General features: G+C 30.1%; 1 protein-coding gene across 2 annotated transcripts in view; it reads left to right on the plus strand.

Moving 5' to 3' along the window:
• The first annotated feature begins 382 nt into the window (after positions 1-382).
• Positions 383-21,306, plus strand: part of LOC122272056 (long-chain-fatty-acid--CoA ligase 6) — a 75,460-nt gene continuing 54,536 nt past the window's right edge. The window contains exons 1-4 of one of the 2 annotated variants that reach the window (XM_087169339.1): positions 383-415; positions 10,164-10,414; positions 14,562-14,677; positions 19,777-19,891. In XM_087169339.1, the coding sequence (XP_087025465.1) occupies positions 14,567-14,677; positions 19,777-19,891 (226 nt within the window). In that variant the 5' untranslated portion in view covers positions 383-415; positions 10,164-10,414; positions 14,562-14,566. Of the gene's footprint in view, positions 416-10,163; positions 10,415-12,086; positions 12,300-14,561; positions 14,678-19,776; positions 19,892-21,306 lie in introns of those variants that run through there. The other variant, XM_087169338.1, reaches the window with a different exon arrangement.

Genomic DNA, 21,306 nt, shown 5'->3' on the forward strand with positions numbered 1-21,306 from the left:
AAATTAAGAGAATAAATGCATTACGAATCAAAAATAAATACGAAATGCATAAAATGCTTCATTGTTTTTGTTGAATAAAAATTAGCTCTTTATCTTCTTTTAACTGCCATGAATACCAATCAAATAGCAGACATGTTGCTTTCACTACTCCCTAGAAGGAATGGCTTAAGACTGAGATTATTATTATTATGTAATTTATGATTCAACGGAATTAAGATCTTAGCTAATATGACTTAATTAACAATGGTGGTACGAATCCCTTATACGTAGCAATCAATGCGTTAATTTCAGCTTGAATTTATGGCCCTCATTTTTCCCAGGTGAAAGTTATACGATTTATAATTACCTTAATTAGTTTACACTCATTCATTTTCGCTGCGAATTTACATTGTGAGGAAGCTTGAATGATCCCGAGGTATGCTTTCTGAAATTAAACTTGTATTTTCCTTGTATATCTTGTAGATAAACTGGCTTTCTTGTAATTTAAAATTAAAGTGCTATTTTTAATTATCTCATTTTTCATTTTATTTATTAAAAATAGCAGTGTTTTGCACTCCGTTTTTGAAAAGCACCTCATCTTTTATTACATTGGATTAAATAATTTTTGTTCTACAGTATCAACATATTTAAGACTAAATAAACTCAATTTTCAGCATTAATCAATATATTGTTTTCGGTCATTCGATTTGCAGATCATTTATGTTGGCTTCCACAGAGTGTTCCACTAAATGACTGGCCTTTTATTTTCTTAATGTAAATAATAAAATCGAATTTTGAGAAAAAAATGTATCGTTTGCTGCTTTGTTATTAAAAAAGCGATTTCAAAATTTGAAAACCAGAAATAAAACGTCTTTTCTGATTGCAATGCAGAACGCTTTAAAAGGATTTCGGTGCTCCAATTTTTCCCTATGTCAATTTTTCTTTATTTATATTTTCAATTTTTTCAAATAATTTTAATGAATTATTTAATTCATTTATATTAATAATTTATCATTATTAATTTATTTATATTACTCATTTATTCATTACTCATTTATTCATTATTAATTTATTCATTATTAATTTATTCATTATTTATTATTACCCTAGCAGCAAAATAAGTAAGTTGTTTGAAAACTTTATTCTCAAATAATAGATACATAGTTTATCCCTTCATTACTTTTAGATAACATACTACACTGCAAAATTTTATAATTGATATGAATTTGAATATGTAGCTAAAAACAGAATAGCTGAATTCTAGTTGAACTTATTCTTTCAAAACTAAAAAATACTTACCAAGAAAACGATTAAAATTAATTAAGAATCAGCACAAATGGCACTATTTCAAGTAACTTGGATAATTTTTTATTGTTGTTTTCCGAATTATATGGATACAGAAATATATACTATTCTATAATGAAGAAGAATATGCTATAACTATTACAATTCTGTATGTTCTGAATTCATATTTATTCACTGGAATGACGAAAGCAATGTTGACTTCACTTTAATTCGTAATGAATTGAAGACAGAAGAAATGCATTTTACCTTAATACACACATCTGTAACAGTATCCGAAATCGGAAGTCATCAATTGCAAGTTTGTTGATAATAGAAATTAAAAATTATTGAGGAATTTTTCTTCAAATGTTTGGCGTGTTCTGTTCCTGAAAGATTTACTAATATTCTGGAGATTTTTTTCAAGTTCTTCGGCCTTTTCCTTAGGGAAATTTTGTTTCTTATTTGCTGCTAAAAAATGGCGTCTGATTCAGTCAATGATTTTGATGGAACTAAATGAAAACGTGATAAATTAATGTCTGATATTTACAGACTCCCGCTAGACGGCGTACTCGAGCGTTGTGATCGCGAATTGCTTTTCTCTAAAGATTTTTGTATCCCTAATTTAAAATGAAAGCTCTATTATTTTAGTAGTGTTCTTGTTGTAGTCTTGACTACTCTTGACTAAGAAAAATAATCTAAATAAAAAAATATATTTTTAAAAACCGCGTTTTTTGTAGTGAAGAATAATAATTGAAAAGTAATAACTTTTAAAAAATATAAAATAAAAATTAAAAATTAAAAAAATTATAATTTAGAATAAAAAAAATTAAAAATAAAAAATAATTTTTTTAAATACCACGTTTTTGTAGTAGAGAATAATAATTAAAAAAAAATTGAAAAACGAAAAACGTGGGGCGCATGAAATACATAACAGTATATATACACATACATATACACATTTTCTTACTCATGCACAGCCGCATATACATCCACATACATATGCATATACGCAAACATATTCCACATCCACATTCAGATACAATTACAGATATACATACACATATTCTCAAGAGCACACATACACACACTATAACATTACTGTTATGTATTTCATGTGCCCCACGTTTTTCGTTTTTCAAATTTTTTTTTAATTATTATTCTCCACTACAAAAACGTGGTTTTTAAAAAAATTATTTTTTATTCTCTTAATCCCACCTACAACTTTGCCTCGCATAATGCTATTGTTCCTAATATTTCTTTTCATTTTAACCACAAAAGCACATATTTATACCCATTTATTAATATTTTGATGTTACCTTTTTCCGAATGTCTCTCTCTCTTTATATATATATATATATATATATATATATATAGCTGATGATCATAATTTTTCATATTTTTTGTTTTCCGGCTTTTTAATACATATTTATATATAATTTTGAATGTTTTATTTTAATAATTTTCGTTTTCTCTTTTCATTGATCTTTACTAATTTCCATGTTTTCTCCATATTTGTATATATATATATATAGATATATATATATAGATATATATATATAGATATATATATATAGATATATATATATAGATAGATAGATAGATAGAGATAGAGAGAGAGAGAGAGAGAGAAAGAGTTGTTTTGTTTCCTTACTCTTTCCTTAAACTTTAATTATTTCTTCATTATAAATTTTCTTTCTCTCTTAAAAAAATATTTTTTCTATCCTTGTTTTTTTACCTTATAATATGGTTCCTATATACTTGCATCTTAAGCGCAGTAAATAAAACTGAATAAATCTTAAATTCTTACAGTTTTTTTAATATTTTCTACTTTTTCATTCTTTTTAGTCTCTTAGTTGTGTTTTAAATACATATTCTTAAGACACATAATAAAATATAAATTTCCTATTTATATATCCTTGATTGGCTAACTAGTTTTTTTTTTCTTGAACCCTGAATGAAACCCACGTAAAAAATTTCTTGAATAAATAGATAGGGAAAATATTTCCAATTCCAACCATAGAGAAGAATTGCAACTCGTATCATTTTTCATTCCTGGTTACTTTTAAATGTTACTGTATCTTTCGATTTCATTCTTTTCAGTGAATGCATTTGTTTGTCGACATTTTAAGAGTCGATTTATTACAACTCGTCCGGTTCGTATTTCATTTCTAGTTTTTTTTCTTCTTTCGTTCTTTTATTTTATTCCAATACTCGTTTATTTAAATCGTTTTGGAAAAAGGGACTTTGAAATTTTACACTTTATTTTTAGAAATAGGAGAAATGCTGAAATATTTTTATGTTTTGACAGCGTTTTGCAATTTTTTGAAACACTATAACTGATAGCTTTAGGATAGGTTTGAATTTTCGTTTATAATATATTTTATTTTCTAAGATATTAAACTTTGCAAAATTTCTATTTGTATTCAAAATTATCCATATATTTGGAACTATTTAAATTAATTAAAAATTTTGCACTCAATTACAAAACTTATTTTTTCAAAGACTATTCCGTATAGAAAAATATATTGTTATGATAATTTAATATCGAACAAAAAATGTTTGAATTGTTCAAACAGGGCGTAAAATATCTACTAGCCAGCTCGCCATTGGCAACTGAATATTTAGATCTGGAGAGTAAGTTTTACCTTATAAAATGTTGTGTTACAAAGCAAACAATTGATAAATCTTAAAAATGGAAAACAGTAGTTTCTGACTTTAAAAAGATGATCTGAGTGTTGACTCAGGGGTTAGAGTGCTCGGCTTCCAATGAAGTAACCCAGGTTTGGATTTCAGCGATGACTAGTCGATATGAATTCTACACCTGCCTCGCACCGACCACAATGCGGACGTAAAATATCCTCAAAGGTAGACAGATCATGGGTAAGAACCCCCGTGCCGTCAGGCTAAACGTGAGAGGTTTTCGTGGTCTTCCTCTCCATGTAAAGCAAACAAAAAGTCTTCCACGAAGAAGGCTTATTACAGTGGAAAAACCGCATATCCACATTATTGTTATCGTTTAACAACATATTCATAAACCGGATGTGCGGCTGTTCAACTCAATAAGCTTTTAATTTTCAATTTTTTCTCCAAGACTTATTTGAGCACCATTGGGGAAACTTTCCCTTAAGGCTGTTTTCTGAAGGCTCTGTCGTCATATGAAATGATGCTTTTATGCTAATAATATGTTATTTTCACAACTGCTGTAACAGTTGCTCATGAATGTTAGGTAAGGTCAAGTTTGAAATATTTTAAAGCTGTTTATGCTGATTTTGAAAATAGCGCACTATGGAGAAAAAACACAGTTTTATGAAAATGAAAAGCGTTTGAGGTCTAATGTTCTTAATATTTAAACACATGCTCTAATGCAGCATTATCTGAGCACATAAAAATTTGCAAAAACTGAGAATAAGGCAGTGTTTTTGATAATTTTCATCTTAGTGGGAAACTGTTGCCAAATTGGCGATTTTTAAAGAAAGTTTAAAAACTTTTAAAATATTTAAGTTATTTGTCCATTCTAAAGCCTAGATTATTCTAAAGCCTAGATGATATCCGTTCTAAATCCTAGATGATCTATAGAGTTTAAAATTATTACTTTGCTTCTAGTGTAGGACCCTTAAACTGTGGCTTTTCATTTTTTTTTTTTTTTGGCAACAGAGCTTCGAAAAACCATGCTAATGGTGTGCTTCTGGGTTGAATAATGGTCGCCACAAATCTGGAAAAGAATAAAAATCTATTAGTTTTGAGTGGCACTTTCGCTACTCGCTCAGTGAAATCTATTCCCTAAATCATTGTTTGAAGTAATAACTGACTTTTTTTCAAAAATCTGAACTTAATTTAAAAATAAATAGCAATCTGGTATCAAGTATTGAAGCAGAACTGTTTTCATGCAAATACCCTTATCTGTCTATCAACTGGAGTAAATTTTTCGAGTTTTCACTTCCGTACCCTTTAAGAATAAAATAGAATAATTAGCCTTTGAATGCTAAGATTGAATTTTCACTGATCAACAAAGAATAAAGCTGTAAATTTTAATTATTATTATTTTTTATACATTGGCAAAATGGGTTTGATGGCATGCAGGTTGAATTATTATTTGGACTTCATCACACTTTCCAACTGTGTTCAAAAGTTATAGTAAACAGTGCGCATGCGTCGTCATTGCATGCGTTGCTATGGCGACGGCTGCTGTTTGATAATTATTTTATATTTCTCTTTTTCACTTTTAATTTTGTTATGCATTAAGTTGGTGAGTTTATTTTTGAGATATGGGATCAGAGAGGTCCCATAAATACTTCTTGAGTTGTGAATAAAAGAGAATTTCATCGTTTGAACGATATATTTATTTTCATTGTTTTAATTAAAAATCAGAAATTCTAACCTGCACTTCAAACTGAATCATTTTCAATACGAATTCAGGTGAATATCACAAATAAAGAGCATCCCAAACAGATTGACACGGTCCCAAAGGTTAAAGTTGAAGCAAGAAAAAAACGATGCCAAGGGTATCCTGTCCTCTATCCAAAAAATAAAAATTGCCAATGGGTAACCTGTGATAGCTTTTCGCAATCAAAAATTTTTTTTTTTTGAAAATTTGCTGGAAGCTTGTTTGGACCACTTTCCTATTTTCTTAAAAATTGAACACGATTCGCATGTTAGTCAACTTTAACCCATTGTACAAGTATCTGCTAGTGAAATAAAGTATACATTTTGAACACATAAAATACTTAGTATGCAAAAAAAAATGGTTTCTTCGGGAATTATTTGAAAAAATAAATTATTAAAACTTTTAAAAAAATTGAATTGGGAAAAAAAATGAGGAAAATTTTATTTTTGTTTTTATTTTTTTTTAATGGTGAAATTTTTATTCTAACACTCTAATTAGCAATCTCAAGAACCTTGAAGTATGCTTCTGAAATGAGATTGAGAGGGCTGATTTTTTTCTTGATGTCAGCCCACTTATAAACAAAAATATCCTACATATCTAGCTTGATTTTATTGGCTGTGTTTAGGAAAATTTCAAAAAGTACCATCGAAATAAATAAAAAAATTGAAAATCAGGAAAAATAATTATCATAAGTTGGTAGCAGATTAGTAGAGGTAATATTTTAATAACTTATTTTTATCACGCAACTCTATATTCGTTCGCAATCGAAAGTTTGGAGGTAAACAATTTATTCATCAAATCAATAGTTTACAAAAAGTCACAATTCTTAACGACTACTAAAACAACCTTAAATCAGCTACAAACTACTTTTTAAGCCTAAATATATCCATTTGCTTTATTTTGTTTTTTACTCAGTACAAAATAAAAATATTTTGTTTGGGCCGAACCTGAGTAATACGGCAAAAACCTAAGTAACCCCTCAGTTGACGGTAATGAAATTGACAGTATCTTTTTAAATCGAAATTCAATTTCAAAGTCAATAACTATCTAGATTCGAGAATTAAAACGGAATTTCTTTGTTAAAAGTATTCATCTGTAACGTAGATATTTTTCTCTGCTTATAACTATTTTCGATAATTATAACTCTTTTTGATAATTATAACTATTTATAATACTAAGTTTTTATTAATTCGCTTTCGCTTCTGTGAGGGATGAATATTGTAATAAAATTTATAGTCAACTTCCAATATTTTACTCCAATTTTAGTAACATAACAGTATTGGATGACAGCACAAGTTTCAATAATTTTATGGTTTCTACAGGTAAAATTTCTCGCTTAGATGAGAAGAACATGTGTTCAATAAAAAAAATCTGTTTATTGATTTGCAACAGAGAAACATGACTAAATTTTAATCGAAAGTCGTTGCTTGATGTGAATTGCAATTTACAATATTTTTCTAAGTGGTGCAAACATATTGTATTTTTATTTTATATAAAGAACATGTGATCAATCGAAATTTCGGCCGATTGATTTGCAACAGAGAAACATGACTAAATTTTAATCGAAAGTCGTTGCTTGATGTGAATTGCAATTTACAATAATTTTCTAAGTGGGGCAAACATAATGCATTTTTACTTTATAAAAAGATCATATGCTCATTCAAAAAATCAGCTGATTAATTTACAACTAAGAAACTAGACAAAGATTTAATCGGAGCTCGTTGGATGATGCGAAATTCAATTTTCAATTATTTTCTAAGTGGTGCAAACATAATTTATTTTTATTTTATAAAAAAACACATATATTCAATCGTAACTTCGGCCGATTGATTTACAACAGAAAAATATGACTAAATTTTAATTGTAGCTCGTTGCTCGATGTGAAATTCAACTTCCAATTATTTTCTAAGTGGTGCCAAAATAATTTATTTTTATTTCATCGAAAATGAAATTCCAACCACTTTTCGACAAAAAACAAACAGCCAGAAACAAAATAAAAAGAAAGATGTAAATAATGAAATCTACATCTTTCGATTAGACCTGAAACAAATAACGAAGAGCGCAACTCTTTTATTGTCTGTCTCCACCGCAAGTTGTTTTACAAACGACTTTCCGAAGAGATACACCCCACGTTTTGTCTTAGATGTGACATAAATAGAATTATTTTATCTCTTTTTATTCCACTTAAAAAATTGTTTTCGAAATTTCATTTCATTACATTTTTTTTCTTTTTTTTTTTATAAAAGGAATCATTCGAACTCGTATCGCTTTTTACAACTACAACTACAAAACACGATCATAACTTAACACTCAGTTTCGATGCTTGCTAATGTAGAAATTCATGGAACTTAGATTTGCATCAGTATTGTCTATTTCATATTTTTTTAATCCACTTAAAAAGTTATTTTCGAAATTTTCAATCCATTATATTTCTTTTGTAAAAAGAATCATTCGATCTCATATCGCCTTTTACAACTACAACTGCAAAACTCAATCAGAACTTCAAGCATAACACTCAGTTTCGATGCTTGCTAATGTAGAAATTCATGGAACTTAGATTTGCATTAGTATTGTCTATTTCATATTTTTTTAATCCACTTAAAAAGTTATTTTCGAAATTTTCAATCCATTATATTTCTTTTGTAAAAAGAATCATTCGATCTCATATCGCCTTTTACAACTACAACTGCAAAACTCAATCATAACTTCAAGCATAACACTTAGTTTCGATGCTTGTTAATGTAGAAATTCACGAAGCTTAGATTTGCATCAGTATTGTCTATTTCATATTGTCAGGAGTGACATGCACGCCATGGCACATCCGGAATTCTGTGTCCAGGCAATTATAGAGAGGGCTAAATAGGACTCTTGTTGCGGTTGTGAGTAACTCAAGTAAATGTTAGCAATGTGGCATGTCATCTCTCAGCTTCAAGTCAGTCTGGGTCAAAAGGAATTCGAAATATTAGCGGGGCGGAAATGAGTGAAACAGCAATGTAGGAAATAAATGTTAAACACTTATTCTCTCAGTAGGCGCTATGTTTAGAAAAATTATCACGTATTCCTACTTTTTCGAATACTACATACATCAAAGTAACACTAAAAATCTATTTATACTTGATTTAAATAGAAAAATGCTAAATTTAAACATTTAAGAGCCCAAGAGAAATCCCATGCTTCATATCACTAAATAATGTTTAGATTTAATTCATATATCTTTAAGTCTTTAAAAGGTAATTGCAGTCTTATCGTTTCTTGCATCCTCATTAGATAGAAAAATCCCATGGTGTATTCCTTAATAAAAAAAAATCCAAATATCGTTGGTAATAATAAGCCTAATAATAATATAATAATAAGATAAATAATTCTAGCGCATTTACACGCAAAAACTATTTATTAGGCCTTCTTAATATTATTCTTAGGCATTATTACTTTTTTAATTTCGATTATTATTCAAATTTAACTACTTAAAACTCAAAAGGTTGTTTCCGTTAAGTTTCAGGTCATATCTGTGCAGTGCCCCTGACTGATTTATTTCAAATTATATGAAGCAATGATACACTTCCTGATGAATGGAAAATATGTACCATATATATGGTATACACATAAAAAAAGAGATGTGCTTGACTATGGAAATTTATGGTGAAATTACAGTATGGAATTGTAAAAACATTTCTGATAAGAAAAATAACTTAATTCAACTTAATCAAAGTATACTGTATTTAAAACATTCATATCGTAACGGTTTAACGCAAATTCTGGTTTTCAAATTTACAGTTTTTATAACCATATATTTAGTAAAAATACAAAAATGAGAAGGGAAATTAACCAACTAAATGTTTTCATGACATTTTCTAAGGCATCATGATTAAATGACCAAATTTTGGAGAAAAAAAACAAATTTTACCATGGATCATAAAATTAAATTTATAATTAATTTCCCCAAAACCATTACCAAGACTCTTCGGTAACCAATTCGGAATTGTATTTGGAAATCTTTAAAAAGCCTGATACGTGAAATAACTAAAAATCTAAAGGATTAAATTGGCAACACATCTGGTTACAATGCTAGAAGATCTAAATTGCTGAAAACCATTTCTAGCCAAGCCTATAAGAACAAGACAAAGAGGCAAACCTCGCCTTAAATAGACTATCTCAAAAAAGCCATGCCCATTCTGAAAATCGAAAATTGGAGGAGAGCCGCCAAACAAAGAGATGCTTAGAAGAGACTTTCCGAGAAGGCCAGGGCCCATCCAGGCAATGAAGAACGCATTCCTTTATTAAATTTTACAGTAATCCTATGATATTAACTGATTATTCTACATTTTAAAATAAATCTATTACTTTACTATTATTGAAAGGTAAATAAGTTATACACTGTAATCATGTATCATAATCATGTATCATAACCATGTATCATGATCATGTATCATAATCATGTATCCTAATTATGTATCATAATCATGTGTCATCACATTAATTGTTACTAAATGTAATGTGTAGTGTTTTTCTTTTTCAGCGCCAACCTGGGTTGATATATCGTCAATTCAGTTGTATTAGGGCAGAGGTGTTGGCCATTCTTTCAGGGGCATCATATTAGCTGTGAGACGTTGCTCCCACCGTAAGGTCTGATAGTACAGAGTGAATGAACGAACATCCACACCTTGTGAGAGATACGAACAAGGAACCTTACTGATGCAAGGCTAATTCCCTGACCCCTACTTTAAAGTCCTGTCTGCCAAACTATAATATAAACTATGTAAATTTAAAGTAAGCCTATGTTTAATGTAAACCTGTCTATAAAACACAAAAAAAATTGAAACTGAAGTTATAATAATAACCGAGGACATCCGCACCTTGTCCGAGATTCGAACCCTGAACCTTTCTGATGCAAGGCCAGTTCCCTGATCCGTACACAATCCGGTCGGCTAAACTATTATGTAAATGATGTAAATTTAATGTAAACATATGTTTAATGCATGCTTGTCTACAAAACACAAAAAAAAATTTTTAATGAAGTTATAATAATAACCGAGAGCAGTGATTAAGATCAAATTTTATCTCAATAATATCGGAAGCTAAATCTTTATTGGTAGAAAAAAAATTCGGGATTTTTTAATTGAATCATTTTTAATTTTGATTTACCAATATGTTTATTGTCAATGATAAGAAAATGATTACTCAGATACTATGGGGATTGGTGAGCGAAACGGACAAGGAGAGAAGGTGCCTGTTCCTTTTGCTCACATAAATCACCTCAATTTTCTTACCGCTTAAAAATATTATAATTTAATATCTAATTAATATCTAATTTATCCTTATTTAAGATTATCCTTAATTAAGATCTAGTTTAACCTGATTTAAGAATTATGTAATCAAGTTATTTTCAAAATTAGCATTCATTTTACGTTGCAAAAACAGAGCCATGTACGAGGGTTGCTATTTATATTTCTGGCCTTGGCAACAGTAAGTGTTGCTAGGTGACCGCAGACGATTTTAATCGAAAGTTTGATATTTTTAAACATAAATTCAGCAGACGATTTACCATTATAGCTTCATTTGTGTTGTTGACAGTAAATTGAAAAGTTCTTCTCTTTCGAAAAATGGAATTGAATCGTGAACATTTTCGTGCCATTATTTTTCATAACTTTCGACGTGGATTGTCAAAACAAGAAAGACTCGATGAACTTAATTCTTTATTCAGCGATAAAGCGCCATCCTACAGCACAGTAAAAAATTGGTATAACGAACTTAATCGTGGCCGATGTTCGATCCAGGACGAATCCCGTGCAGGTCGTCCAAAATCCGTTATTGTGCAGAGAAAAGATCGATGCTGTGCATGAATTGATAAAGCTAGATCGTCATGTGACATAACGTGAGATAGAGGCGTCTTTGGACATTAGTATGACTAGCATCAATAAAATATTGCATGAACATTTGACCGTAAAAAAAATTTGTTCGCGTTTGATCCCGCATAATCTGACAAACGCTCAAAAAAAATTTTGAAAAACATTAAAACCAATTTCGATCCTGCATATTTGTTTTTTCATTAATAGGCCAGAAATATAAATAGCAACCCTCGTAATACGTAGACTTAATATAAAATATTGCAGATCGGAATGCTAAATTATCTCCTTTCTTTTACAACTTGACTTGCATAAGAGGGGCGTAGTTATTTTAATGATCATTATCCTAATTCCTTTAAAAATATCTACAACAAATTTACAATGCGATATTAAGTTTATCCGTAGAGACAATAGACAAACGTCCATATTAAAATTTTAAAATCTTAATCCGCTAAGTTTGACTGTTCAAAAATGAAATCATTTGATAAGAATTGTTCAGCATCGATATTATTAGCCGAATTTTTTCCATCCGGGTTCTCAATGCTGTCGATACAAATGTCTTACAGATTACAGGAAAGTAAATTTCACTAATATTCAGTTGATAATTATAAGTTGATATTAAGTTACAATTAGTAACGAAGGAAAAAGAAACAATTTTCCGTCTCATTCGATAGCAATAGCTACTAATGTGCTTACTGCGTATTTTTATCCCATTTACCTGAACACTGCTAATTCATTGGGAAAGTGTCAGCGCACTAAATACCTATCTCCTGTCTCAGCTTACAAATCACAAAATTCTTCGAAGAATCGTAAGTTATTTCAGTAATATTTTTTCCAGTGTAATTTATCAATGGATTAATTATTTAAAAGAAAAATAACATAATTTATTATTTCTCTTACATATAACCCTTAAAAAAAGTTTTATAACAACATTTAAAAACATTTTGTGTATTTCATATTTTATATATTTTTGACTAATAAGTGATAAGCCAGGTAAATAATTTATTGGAAATCAGAATTATGAACGCTTGCTCTTTTTTCATAAAAATAACCTAATTTTAGATATGTATTTCTCGATGGAATCTGAAAGTTTGAAACTTCACTTAACGGTGATATTTCAAATTTTAAATTTATGCAAAATTATATTATTTACACGAAGTAAAAGTTTTTATACACATAAATCAACATTTCCTTGATAGTTATAGAATTATGTAGTTAAAAAAAAAACAGAAATGGCTCAGCGGTTGAAGATACTATACTGCCATTGTGAAGGACTGTAATTCGAACCACAGCGGTGGCTTGAAGAAAACCCAGCTTCAGATTAATGGGCAACAGCTTGTCATGAAAGTATAGGTGGCTTGTAAATAATGCTGGCCACATTACCAAAGGTTATTCATAAGATTCTGGAGATTTCCCTCAGTTTACAATGGGATGTTGTGGAATTATTTTTTTATATCATTATTATTTAACATCATTATTAAGAATGATATTAATTATTAATTCATAATTATTACTCTCATTGCTTAGTACTTATTGTATATATTTTCTGTATCATTATTAATTAATGATATAAAAATTCAATATAAAAATTAAAAGATCCTAAACATTAAAATATTAGAGTAATTATTAAAACAATTATTAAAATAAGTAAATTTAAAAAGAAAAATTTCAATTAAAGCTATAGAAAATGGAAAAATTCAAAAAAAAATGTTTAAAACTGCCTTCAAGTAAACTAATTTTATAGATACATGGAAAATTCATTAGTGCGTATGACATTAGTATCAGTAAAATTCAAAATTACTTGTGGTCAACATAATTCTTTGAGAAGTGCATCTTTTGTTTATTATTTTTCTCTAAAGTTGAACATTACTCCGTCTTTAATCTCACGAAATCTCCACTTCGGAAGACGCATTTTCGCAGACGTGATAGTTTTTGTATGACCACGTCATACAAGCTCGCTCCAAAATTTCCTTGAGAAAACATTTCACCATTAAACTAGCATGATTAAAGTCTACTTCTAAAAATAAAAATATTACATACTTATGCATGAAAATCTGATCCTTATAGCAAGAAGCTATTCATGTATTCTAGCGTAAACCAAATATTATTATCAGTATCTTCTTCAAAATTAATTTCTCTACAGATGGTACGAATCAGTTGCATGACAAGAGAAAAAAGAAAACGTCATATCATAAAATATCTATGAAACATGATTGCCTTAAAACGATTGTACTTGTTATTAATATGTAATTTTATCTCTCCATCATACCTTTTTTTAATATATAACAGTCATATTATGCATATTTATCTCAAAAACAGCCAATGATTTTTAAAAAAATTAAATGAAAAATGTAAATGCAAACTGTAATTTTTTGTATTTTGATAAGGTAACCAAAACTTCCTTTCTCCTTAAAATTCAAACTCAGAAATAAATTTTGTCAACAGATGGCACTGCTAAGTAAACATAAAACAGTGCTTTCAAACTAACCACCATTTGCAGCAACGTGGTGCAATTTGATAGCAAAATTAACTGACGTACGTTCAATTATTTTAATTAGAGCGTTTTATAAATTTTCCAGTAAATAGCTCCACAATTTGATAAATTTAGTAATAAGTTTCTAAATTTGATGGAAATAACCATATATTTTCTGAAGTAGAGAACACCATTAAAACTGAAGAAATTCAAAAACAGCATAAAATTCACTCCTTTCCTGTGATGCAATTCATTACATAATTTCCATGTTTTCGTTTTTAAAATATGTAGAACTCCGTATGGATCATTCCTCAAAAACAATTATTATCAACACTGCGTGAAAATAAAATTAAATTGAGTAATATTAAGATTCAATATCTATTCAACTTATTATGAAAATATTTTGAAGTCCAATTAAATAAAATGAATAATCGAATTCAAAGTTTCTTTAACTTCAAATAATTTCTGTACCAATGATATTGCATCAAAATTATCGACACTAGATATATTGTTTAATTAAATATTTGAAATATATACATTTCCCACATTTCATTTTTTGCATGATTTGCATGAAAATATGATATGCATTTCATTCTAGCTTTTATGGGTCAAATATCAACAAAAAATTGCTTTCACGATTCTTTCTGCATAAAACTTAAAGAAAAGAAATCAAAAACACATCTAAAGAGAAGAACAATGTCTGTATCAGTGCCTGTAAGTAATCATTTAAACACATTTTCATTTTATAAAACATACGTTTCATTTTATAAAATATACGTTGTTATAACATATATGTTTCGTAATAGCTATCTCTGTTGTTGAAGTTTAGAATCTCAGAAAACTTTGAAGTAAAAAGCCTATGTGTAATAAATAAATATTTAAATAAAAATATATTAAAACTATAACCAATCAATGTTCAGTTCATGAAGGACAAATGTGCTTAAATCATCAGGAATTATTGTTTAGGTGCACTGTTAAAATTTTCATTCTGAAATTATGGTAAAACAATCAGCAGCAGTCAGTCTACCTAAATAACTGCAAAATTTACGGTTAGAAACAATTCTTTATCTTTAAGGATTTGAAACTGTTTCCAACTGATACAGTTGAAAACCGTGAATACAAAACTATACGGTTTTTTAACCACTTACCATTAGCAGGGTTTCAAAACGATAAAAATGAAATTTCAGTGGATATTGAAGTTAAGAAATGGTTGCGTTGGTTTTTTTTAAGTGAACAGTGGAAAGTGGTTTTGTCCGCTTGTCTAATGGTGTCTTCTATCGTGACAGATGTTAACTACTAGACTTTTTTGTGTTAATCCCCACTAAGGTGATTAACACACATCCATACTTAAATGAGAGTTTTTTTTTATTCTAATAATCAATGTAAACCAATTGAAGAGTGACCAATTGAAGGACATTTGAAACTCGTCATGTGTTAAAATAATAGAGGACAGATTGTGGTGTCAACGCTGGGATTTGAACCCCCGTTTAGCCAGCCACGAGATTGACAGATTAGCTCTCTCGTCTAAAGTATATACCCAGTTGCAAGAAACTAAGTGACTTCATAAGGTGTTTATCACTCGCTTATTATTAAAAGATTATTAGGCATCCTCTATTGTGTTAGGCATCTGATGATAGAAAATAAAAATAATTCGTAATTCTTTTTACGTGGATTAGTTTTCAGCTTTCTAAGAACGTGCACTCAATTTTCATTTACCGTGATCTTAATTGACGCAAAAAAAATTCTCGCTTCCTTTAAACGTATTAGATAAAATAATCGGGGCCGGGATAGCCTGGTTAGCAGGCTGTTGGACTCGCTTTCCTAAGGACAGAAGTTCGAATCTAGCACACCGAAGACACCCCGTGCAGTAAATGGTAACTGGTGCACGTTAGATCTGTCAGGTCACAAAGTCCTTCACGTTCTCATAACAAATCAATAATTCTAGGGGTGCTTAATTGGAGATAGATCTTTCTCCGGTTCAGGTCAAAATTGCGATCTGCAGTTGAATAAATGGATGTATGAATGGGTCCGCCCTATGAATGGGTCCGCCCTATAAACGGGTGTGACATATGGGTGTGACAGAAGTCGAATTCCTGGCCATAGATGGCGTTACTGGAAAACAAGAACAATCGCACCCTCTCTGCCTTATACCATACATTACCGCTGAACAGACAACCCAATTTTTGAGTTCACGACTACCGATGCTCAACTCTGTAGCCTTGTAATTTTAACCCAATCCAGAATACAAGGGAACTCAAGGAGCAAGTATTGAGAGATGTTTACCTTCGTGGAGGACTTTTTTTAAATCTTAAACCGCCTTTGTATTACATAGAAAGGAAAACCGCAAAAACCTCTCACGGCTAGCCTATCGATAATGGGGCTCTAGCCTACTAAACCATAATTCACTGAAGATATCCTACGTTTGCACTGTGGTCAGTACGAGCCAGGTGCGGAATTCGAATCTACCAAACATTCCTTTGATTCGAACCCGGTTCACCTAAGCAGCCAATATATTTTTATTTCATAACCATCGTTGAACAGCCGACCCGAATTTGAGTTTACTAATACCAATATTCAACTCCATAGCCTTCTAATTTTGAACCCAATCCAGAAGACAAGGGAACTCCAGGATCAAGTATTGGCAGAAATTTTGCATTCGTTTAGGACTTTTCCTTGGAACTAACCCGCATTTGTATTATATCGAGAGGAAAACCTCGAAAGCTTCCTCTGTTAACCTGACGACTAGGGGTCTCTTACCCGTGATCCATCTTACCCGTGTGGCGGGAGGAGTTCTTAGCTTAGACAAACTATACACGTACATAAGTTTTAGGTTATTGTTGTTGTCGTAGACCATTAAGGCAATGGGTATGATTGTTATTGTTCTCCAGTGACGCCATCTATGACCAAAAATGTGACACACTAATTCTTTATTTTATTATATAGTTTTAACTTTCAGCAAATTATTATATCTGTTTTATGGTATTACAGTAAATACAGTGAAACATGTGTATAACGATACTGTCTATAACGATAAACCTGTCTATAGCGATATTTCCTTGAGGTCCCGGTGAAATTCCTATTTACTCAATGTATTTTTAACCTGTTTATAGCGATAACCACTTTTCAGTTAAACATGTCTACAACGATAATTTTTCCTCTTTTAATAGTTGATAGTTCCATTCCGATTTTTCTACCGTAGGAAAACGACTCCCCATCGAGCTTAAATGTGAGATAACAAAATGTTTTTTTTTCCATCTCCTTTGTATGTAATATTCTTTCGTTGTTTCTGAGAAAAAATGCCACTTTTAGGGGAAATTAGAGCAGTAGAAATGTCTGAAGGGGTATTGTAGGAGGGAAAGAGCTTCGTCAGAAATGCTGATGAAACTGGCTTATTTTATCAGCTCATGCCAGATAAAACAATGGCATTTAAGGGAGAAAATTGTAAAGGCGGTAAAAAATCAAAACAGAGGTTAACTGTTCTACTTTGTGCAAACAGTACTGGAACCGATAAACTGAAGCCGTTCGTTATAGGCAAATACGCTAAACCTAGATGTTTTAAGAATGTGAAAAGTTTACCAGTTGACTACAAGGCAAACAAAAGAGCCTGGATGACAGAAGAAATATTTAACAACTTGATGTGGATAAGGAGATGAAAAAAAAGAAGAAAAAAATAGCTCTCTTAGTTGACAACTGCACTCCTCACAACAATCCTCCAAGTTTGAAAAATATGAAATTGTTTTATTTTCCCCCAAATAGCACGCCGATTCTACATCCATTAGATTTGGGAATAATAAAATGTTTCAAAGGATACTATCGAACAAGATTAGTTCAGAACGTTGTTTATAATCTGGATAATAAACTCCCAAATCCTTATGCAGCTGATGTAAAAATTCTAAGTAAAATTTTCATGCAGTGCTGTTTCATAATTCTAAGTAAAATTTTCATTTGGAGCCTATAAAAGAAGTTTAATTTATCATTAGTTTTAAACGTATACTTTTAAATTTCAAACCTGTCTATAACGATAACCTGCCTATAACAATATTTTATTTAGGTCCCTACAGTATCGTTATAGACAGGTTTTACTGTATAAAGACACAGTGGTCAAAAAAGTATTCAAAAATAAAAACCTCATTGAAATCAAATTCCATAACCGAAAGGATAAGAATAAATTGACATCATCCATTCAAAACAAAATTGATTTTCGAGATAAAGTTCAAATGAATTCAATTTGAAGGGGAGGATATAGCTACCATACTACAGCAGAACAACTACTCATCGAACGACGAGAACGTTTTAAAGTATCTTAAATCCATTCCACACAAAAAATGCACGGACAAAAAACGCATCGCAGTAAATGTTTCGCATAGACTAGCTACCCATCTTCTGAAAATGAAATATATCTTCATTGGTCTTAACAAGTGTATCATCAAGAAACGCATAGTTCTCAGACGGTGCCAGTGGTGTCAAGGCCTGGATCACCATACGAACCAGTGCACGGCGTATTCTGCAACCAGTGCAAAATGCGGCGGAAATCATCACACCCATGAATGCAATTGCGATGAGTGCTATTGCATTAACTGTTGGCACTCGAACGCGTACAAAGGTACCAACTACAACCCTGATCATTCAGCCTTCGTCTCAGACTGTCCGACATACCAACAAATACTACATTCGCTAAGAATGAAATTCATCGACTGCTAGATACATTTACATTATAAATGTTTTCCTACAAAATTTTGATGTTCATGAAACCTTAAAAAACTTTAAAAAAAAAAAAAAAAAATAAAAAAAAAAACATTTCCATGACTTTTTAGATTTTTAAAAAAACTTTTAAATTTTCTTTTCTCTTTTTTTATTATTCTTCAAAATTCGACACAACGAGAATTTTAAAAAAGAAAAAATACGTTTCTTCTTGTCAACAACTACATATGCTGTTTTTCATATCCATTTGCTGTTTGCTGTTCACCTATATGTACTGGTGTACTCACTATTGTTCTTGCTTCATTTGTTGTTTCATTTTTTTTTATTTATTTATTTTCTATTAACTAATGTGATACACATTATTGTCATCTGCATAACGCAATTGTGCTTTGTATTTGTGGTGGAGTTATGAATTTTGTAATTGTTTGCTTATGTGGTGTGTATTGTGCGAGCTAGACTGTCGGCCAGACGTGGAGTATACGATTAAGGGTTTTGCAAACCTAGGTACGTGTCCACGTCTGGAAGAAAAAAAAATATAAAGACACTTTTACTTTGTAACTCGTTTTAATTTTTACAATAAATGCTGTCTATCTTTAAAAAACGTTCATTGATGCCGACCATTGATATGAAATCTATTTTAAAGACTTTGAATCATAACGTATTATTCATTGTATAAGGATGTACTACCACTTTATGTACTATTACTTGAAGGAAAAATTTGGCAGGTCTCTAAAGGTAATTCAAATTTACGAAATCTATTTTAAAGACTCTGAATCATAATGCAATATTCATTGTAAAAAGAATTACTGCCACTTGGTATACTATCACTTGAAGGGAGAAATTGGCAGGTCTCTAAAGGGGATTCAAATTTCCTAAATCTATTTCAAAGACTCTGAATCATAATGCAATAATCATTGCATAAAGATGTACTACCACTTGGTGTACTATCACTTGAAGATAAAAATTGGCAGGTCTCTAAAGGTGATTCAAATTTACGAAATCTATTTTATCATAAAGTAATATTCATTGTATAAGGATTACGAGTGTTAAAAAGTATTGATATTAATACAAATATTAAATTGATTATTTATGTAATGTTTTATGCTTTACAGAATGAAGATGGTGCAAGAATATCGCGAACAGCTCCTCACAGAAAGCCAGTTAAATTCTTTTATTTTGATGCAACAACATTAGTCGAAGCATTGGAAAGAGGTCGTAAATTATCAGGTAAACATTAAACAGGTTGTACCACAGATCTTGCTATACATTTTTAGTATCTCAGGAAACATTTTAGGTTCAGAGCTCATATATGAATATAAAAAAGCAGAATCACCATCAATAACTTTTGATTTAATGAAGGAATCTTTACGTACTATAGAACTCAATTTTAATGATTCGTGGGGATAATCTCAAGCATATGGTCCTAATAGTTTGGTCAAGAAAGTGATTCCACGTTTGAACGACTTAATGATAAAATTAATTTAAATTATGCATTTAATTAAAAAGTTTAAATAAGTTGTATATTTAAATTACTATTAAACGTATTTAATTAAATGAAAGAAGTCGTATATTTAACATTCGATGTATCAGGATATTCGATTTTTCACTGATTTCGCTCAGATTTGTATTTTGACAAACAAGAATATATTCTTTAAAATTATGTAAAAATTTATGTAACCCTTCGATTTTATACCATTAATAAATACTATACCTTCGATAAATTTGTTTAAATTTTTCGACTCGCTTGAAAATTTTTCGATTCGCTTAAAAAATTTCTCAAAATATGGAAAAATACGCCAAAAGTAAACGTAAAATTGACAGTGAGGGGTTCAAACACTCCAGGACAAACTGTTCGGACTTTATTTACCAGAATTAGGCTGCAACCTATATTTTGTTATTCAAAAAAAAGTCCGTCAAAAAAGGTGTATTTATTCATAGAAAGTACGTTTTTGTATTTTATTTTGTAACTTAATATCGCCTGCAATAAATAGTTTGCATATTTGAGGTCACCCCCTCGAAACATTGAGATTGAGCACTTGTGAAGATCCGATTACTCGATCAAAACTTATTCTGAGTGTGTTCCATAGAGGAAGATTTATATTTTTTCCGCATTGTACATTATAAAACAAAATATATATATATTTAAGTATAAAAATATAAACTTTATTCAAAACTAGGATTTACATAATTTGTAGCATACCACAAAAACAAATTCGTCAAAAATTACAATGAAAGTAAAACCAAAAGAGGAATAAATAATATTATTTAGATTAAAAAATTTTCCTCTACCCACCTTCATAATATTTACTACATTTGAGGTGTGTTTTTGTCAACATAGAAGTTTAATGAATTTATATACAACATAATGATGATAAAATAATGATGATAACATAATGATGATGACATAATGATGATGACATAATGATGATGACATAATGATGATGACATAATGATGATGACATAATGATGATGACATAATGATAAACGTAATAATAATAAGATAAAGAATTGGTGAGTGTCTCTCTCTCTCTTAGAATTTCAGAAACGTGAATCGTTTGTGCTGAGATTTTATTTTTAAGAAAAAGAACTATTTGTATAAATAATACAATTAAGAATTTTTAGACCAAAGTATAAGATAGTTT

This window comes from Parasteatoda tepidariorum, chromosome 8 (genome assembly GCF_982258835.1).
Source record: "Parasteatoda tepidariorum strain Cologne lab strain chromosome 8, Ptep-v5.0, whole genome shotgun sequence".
NCBI lineage: Eukaryota > Metazoa > Arthropoda > Arachnida > Araneae > Theridiidae > Parasteatoda > Parasteatoda tepidariorum.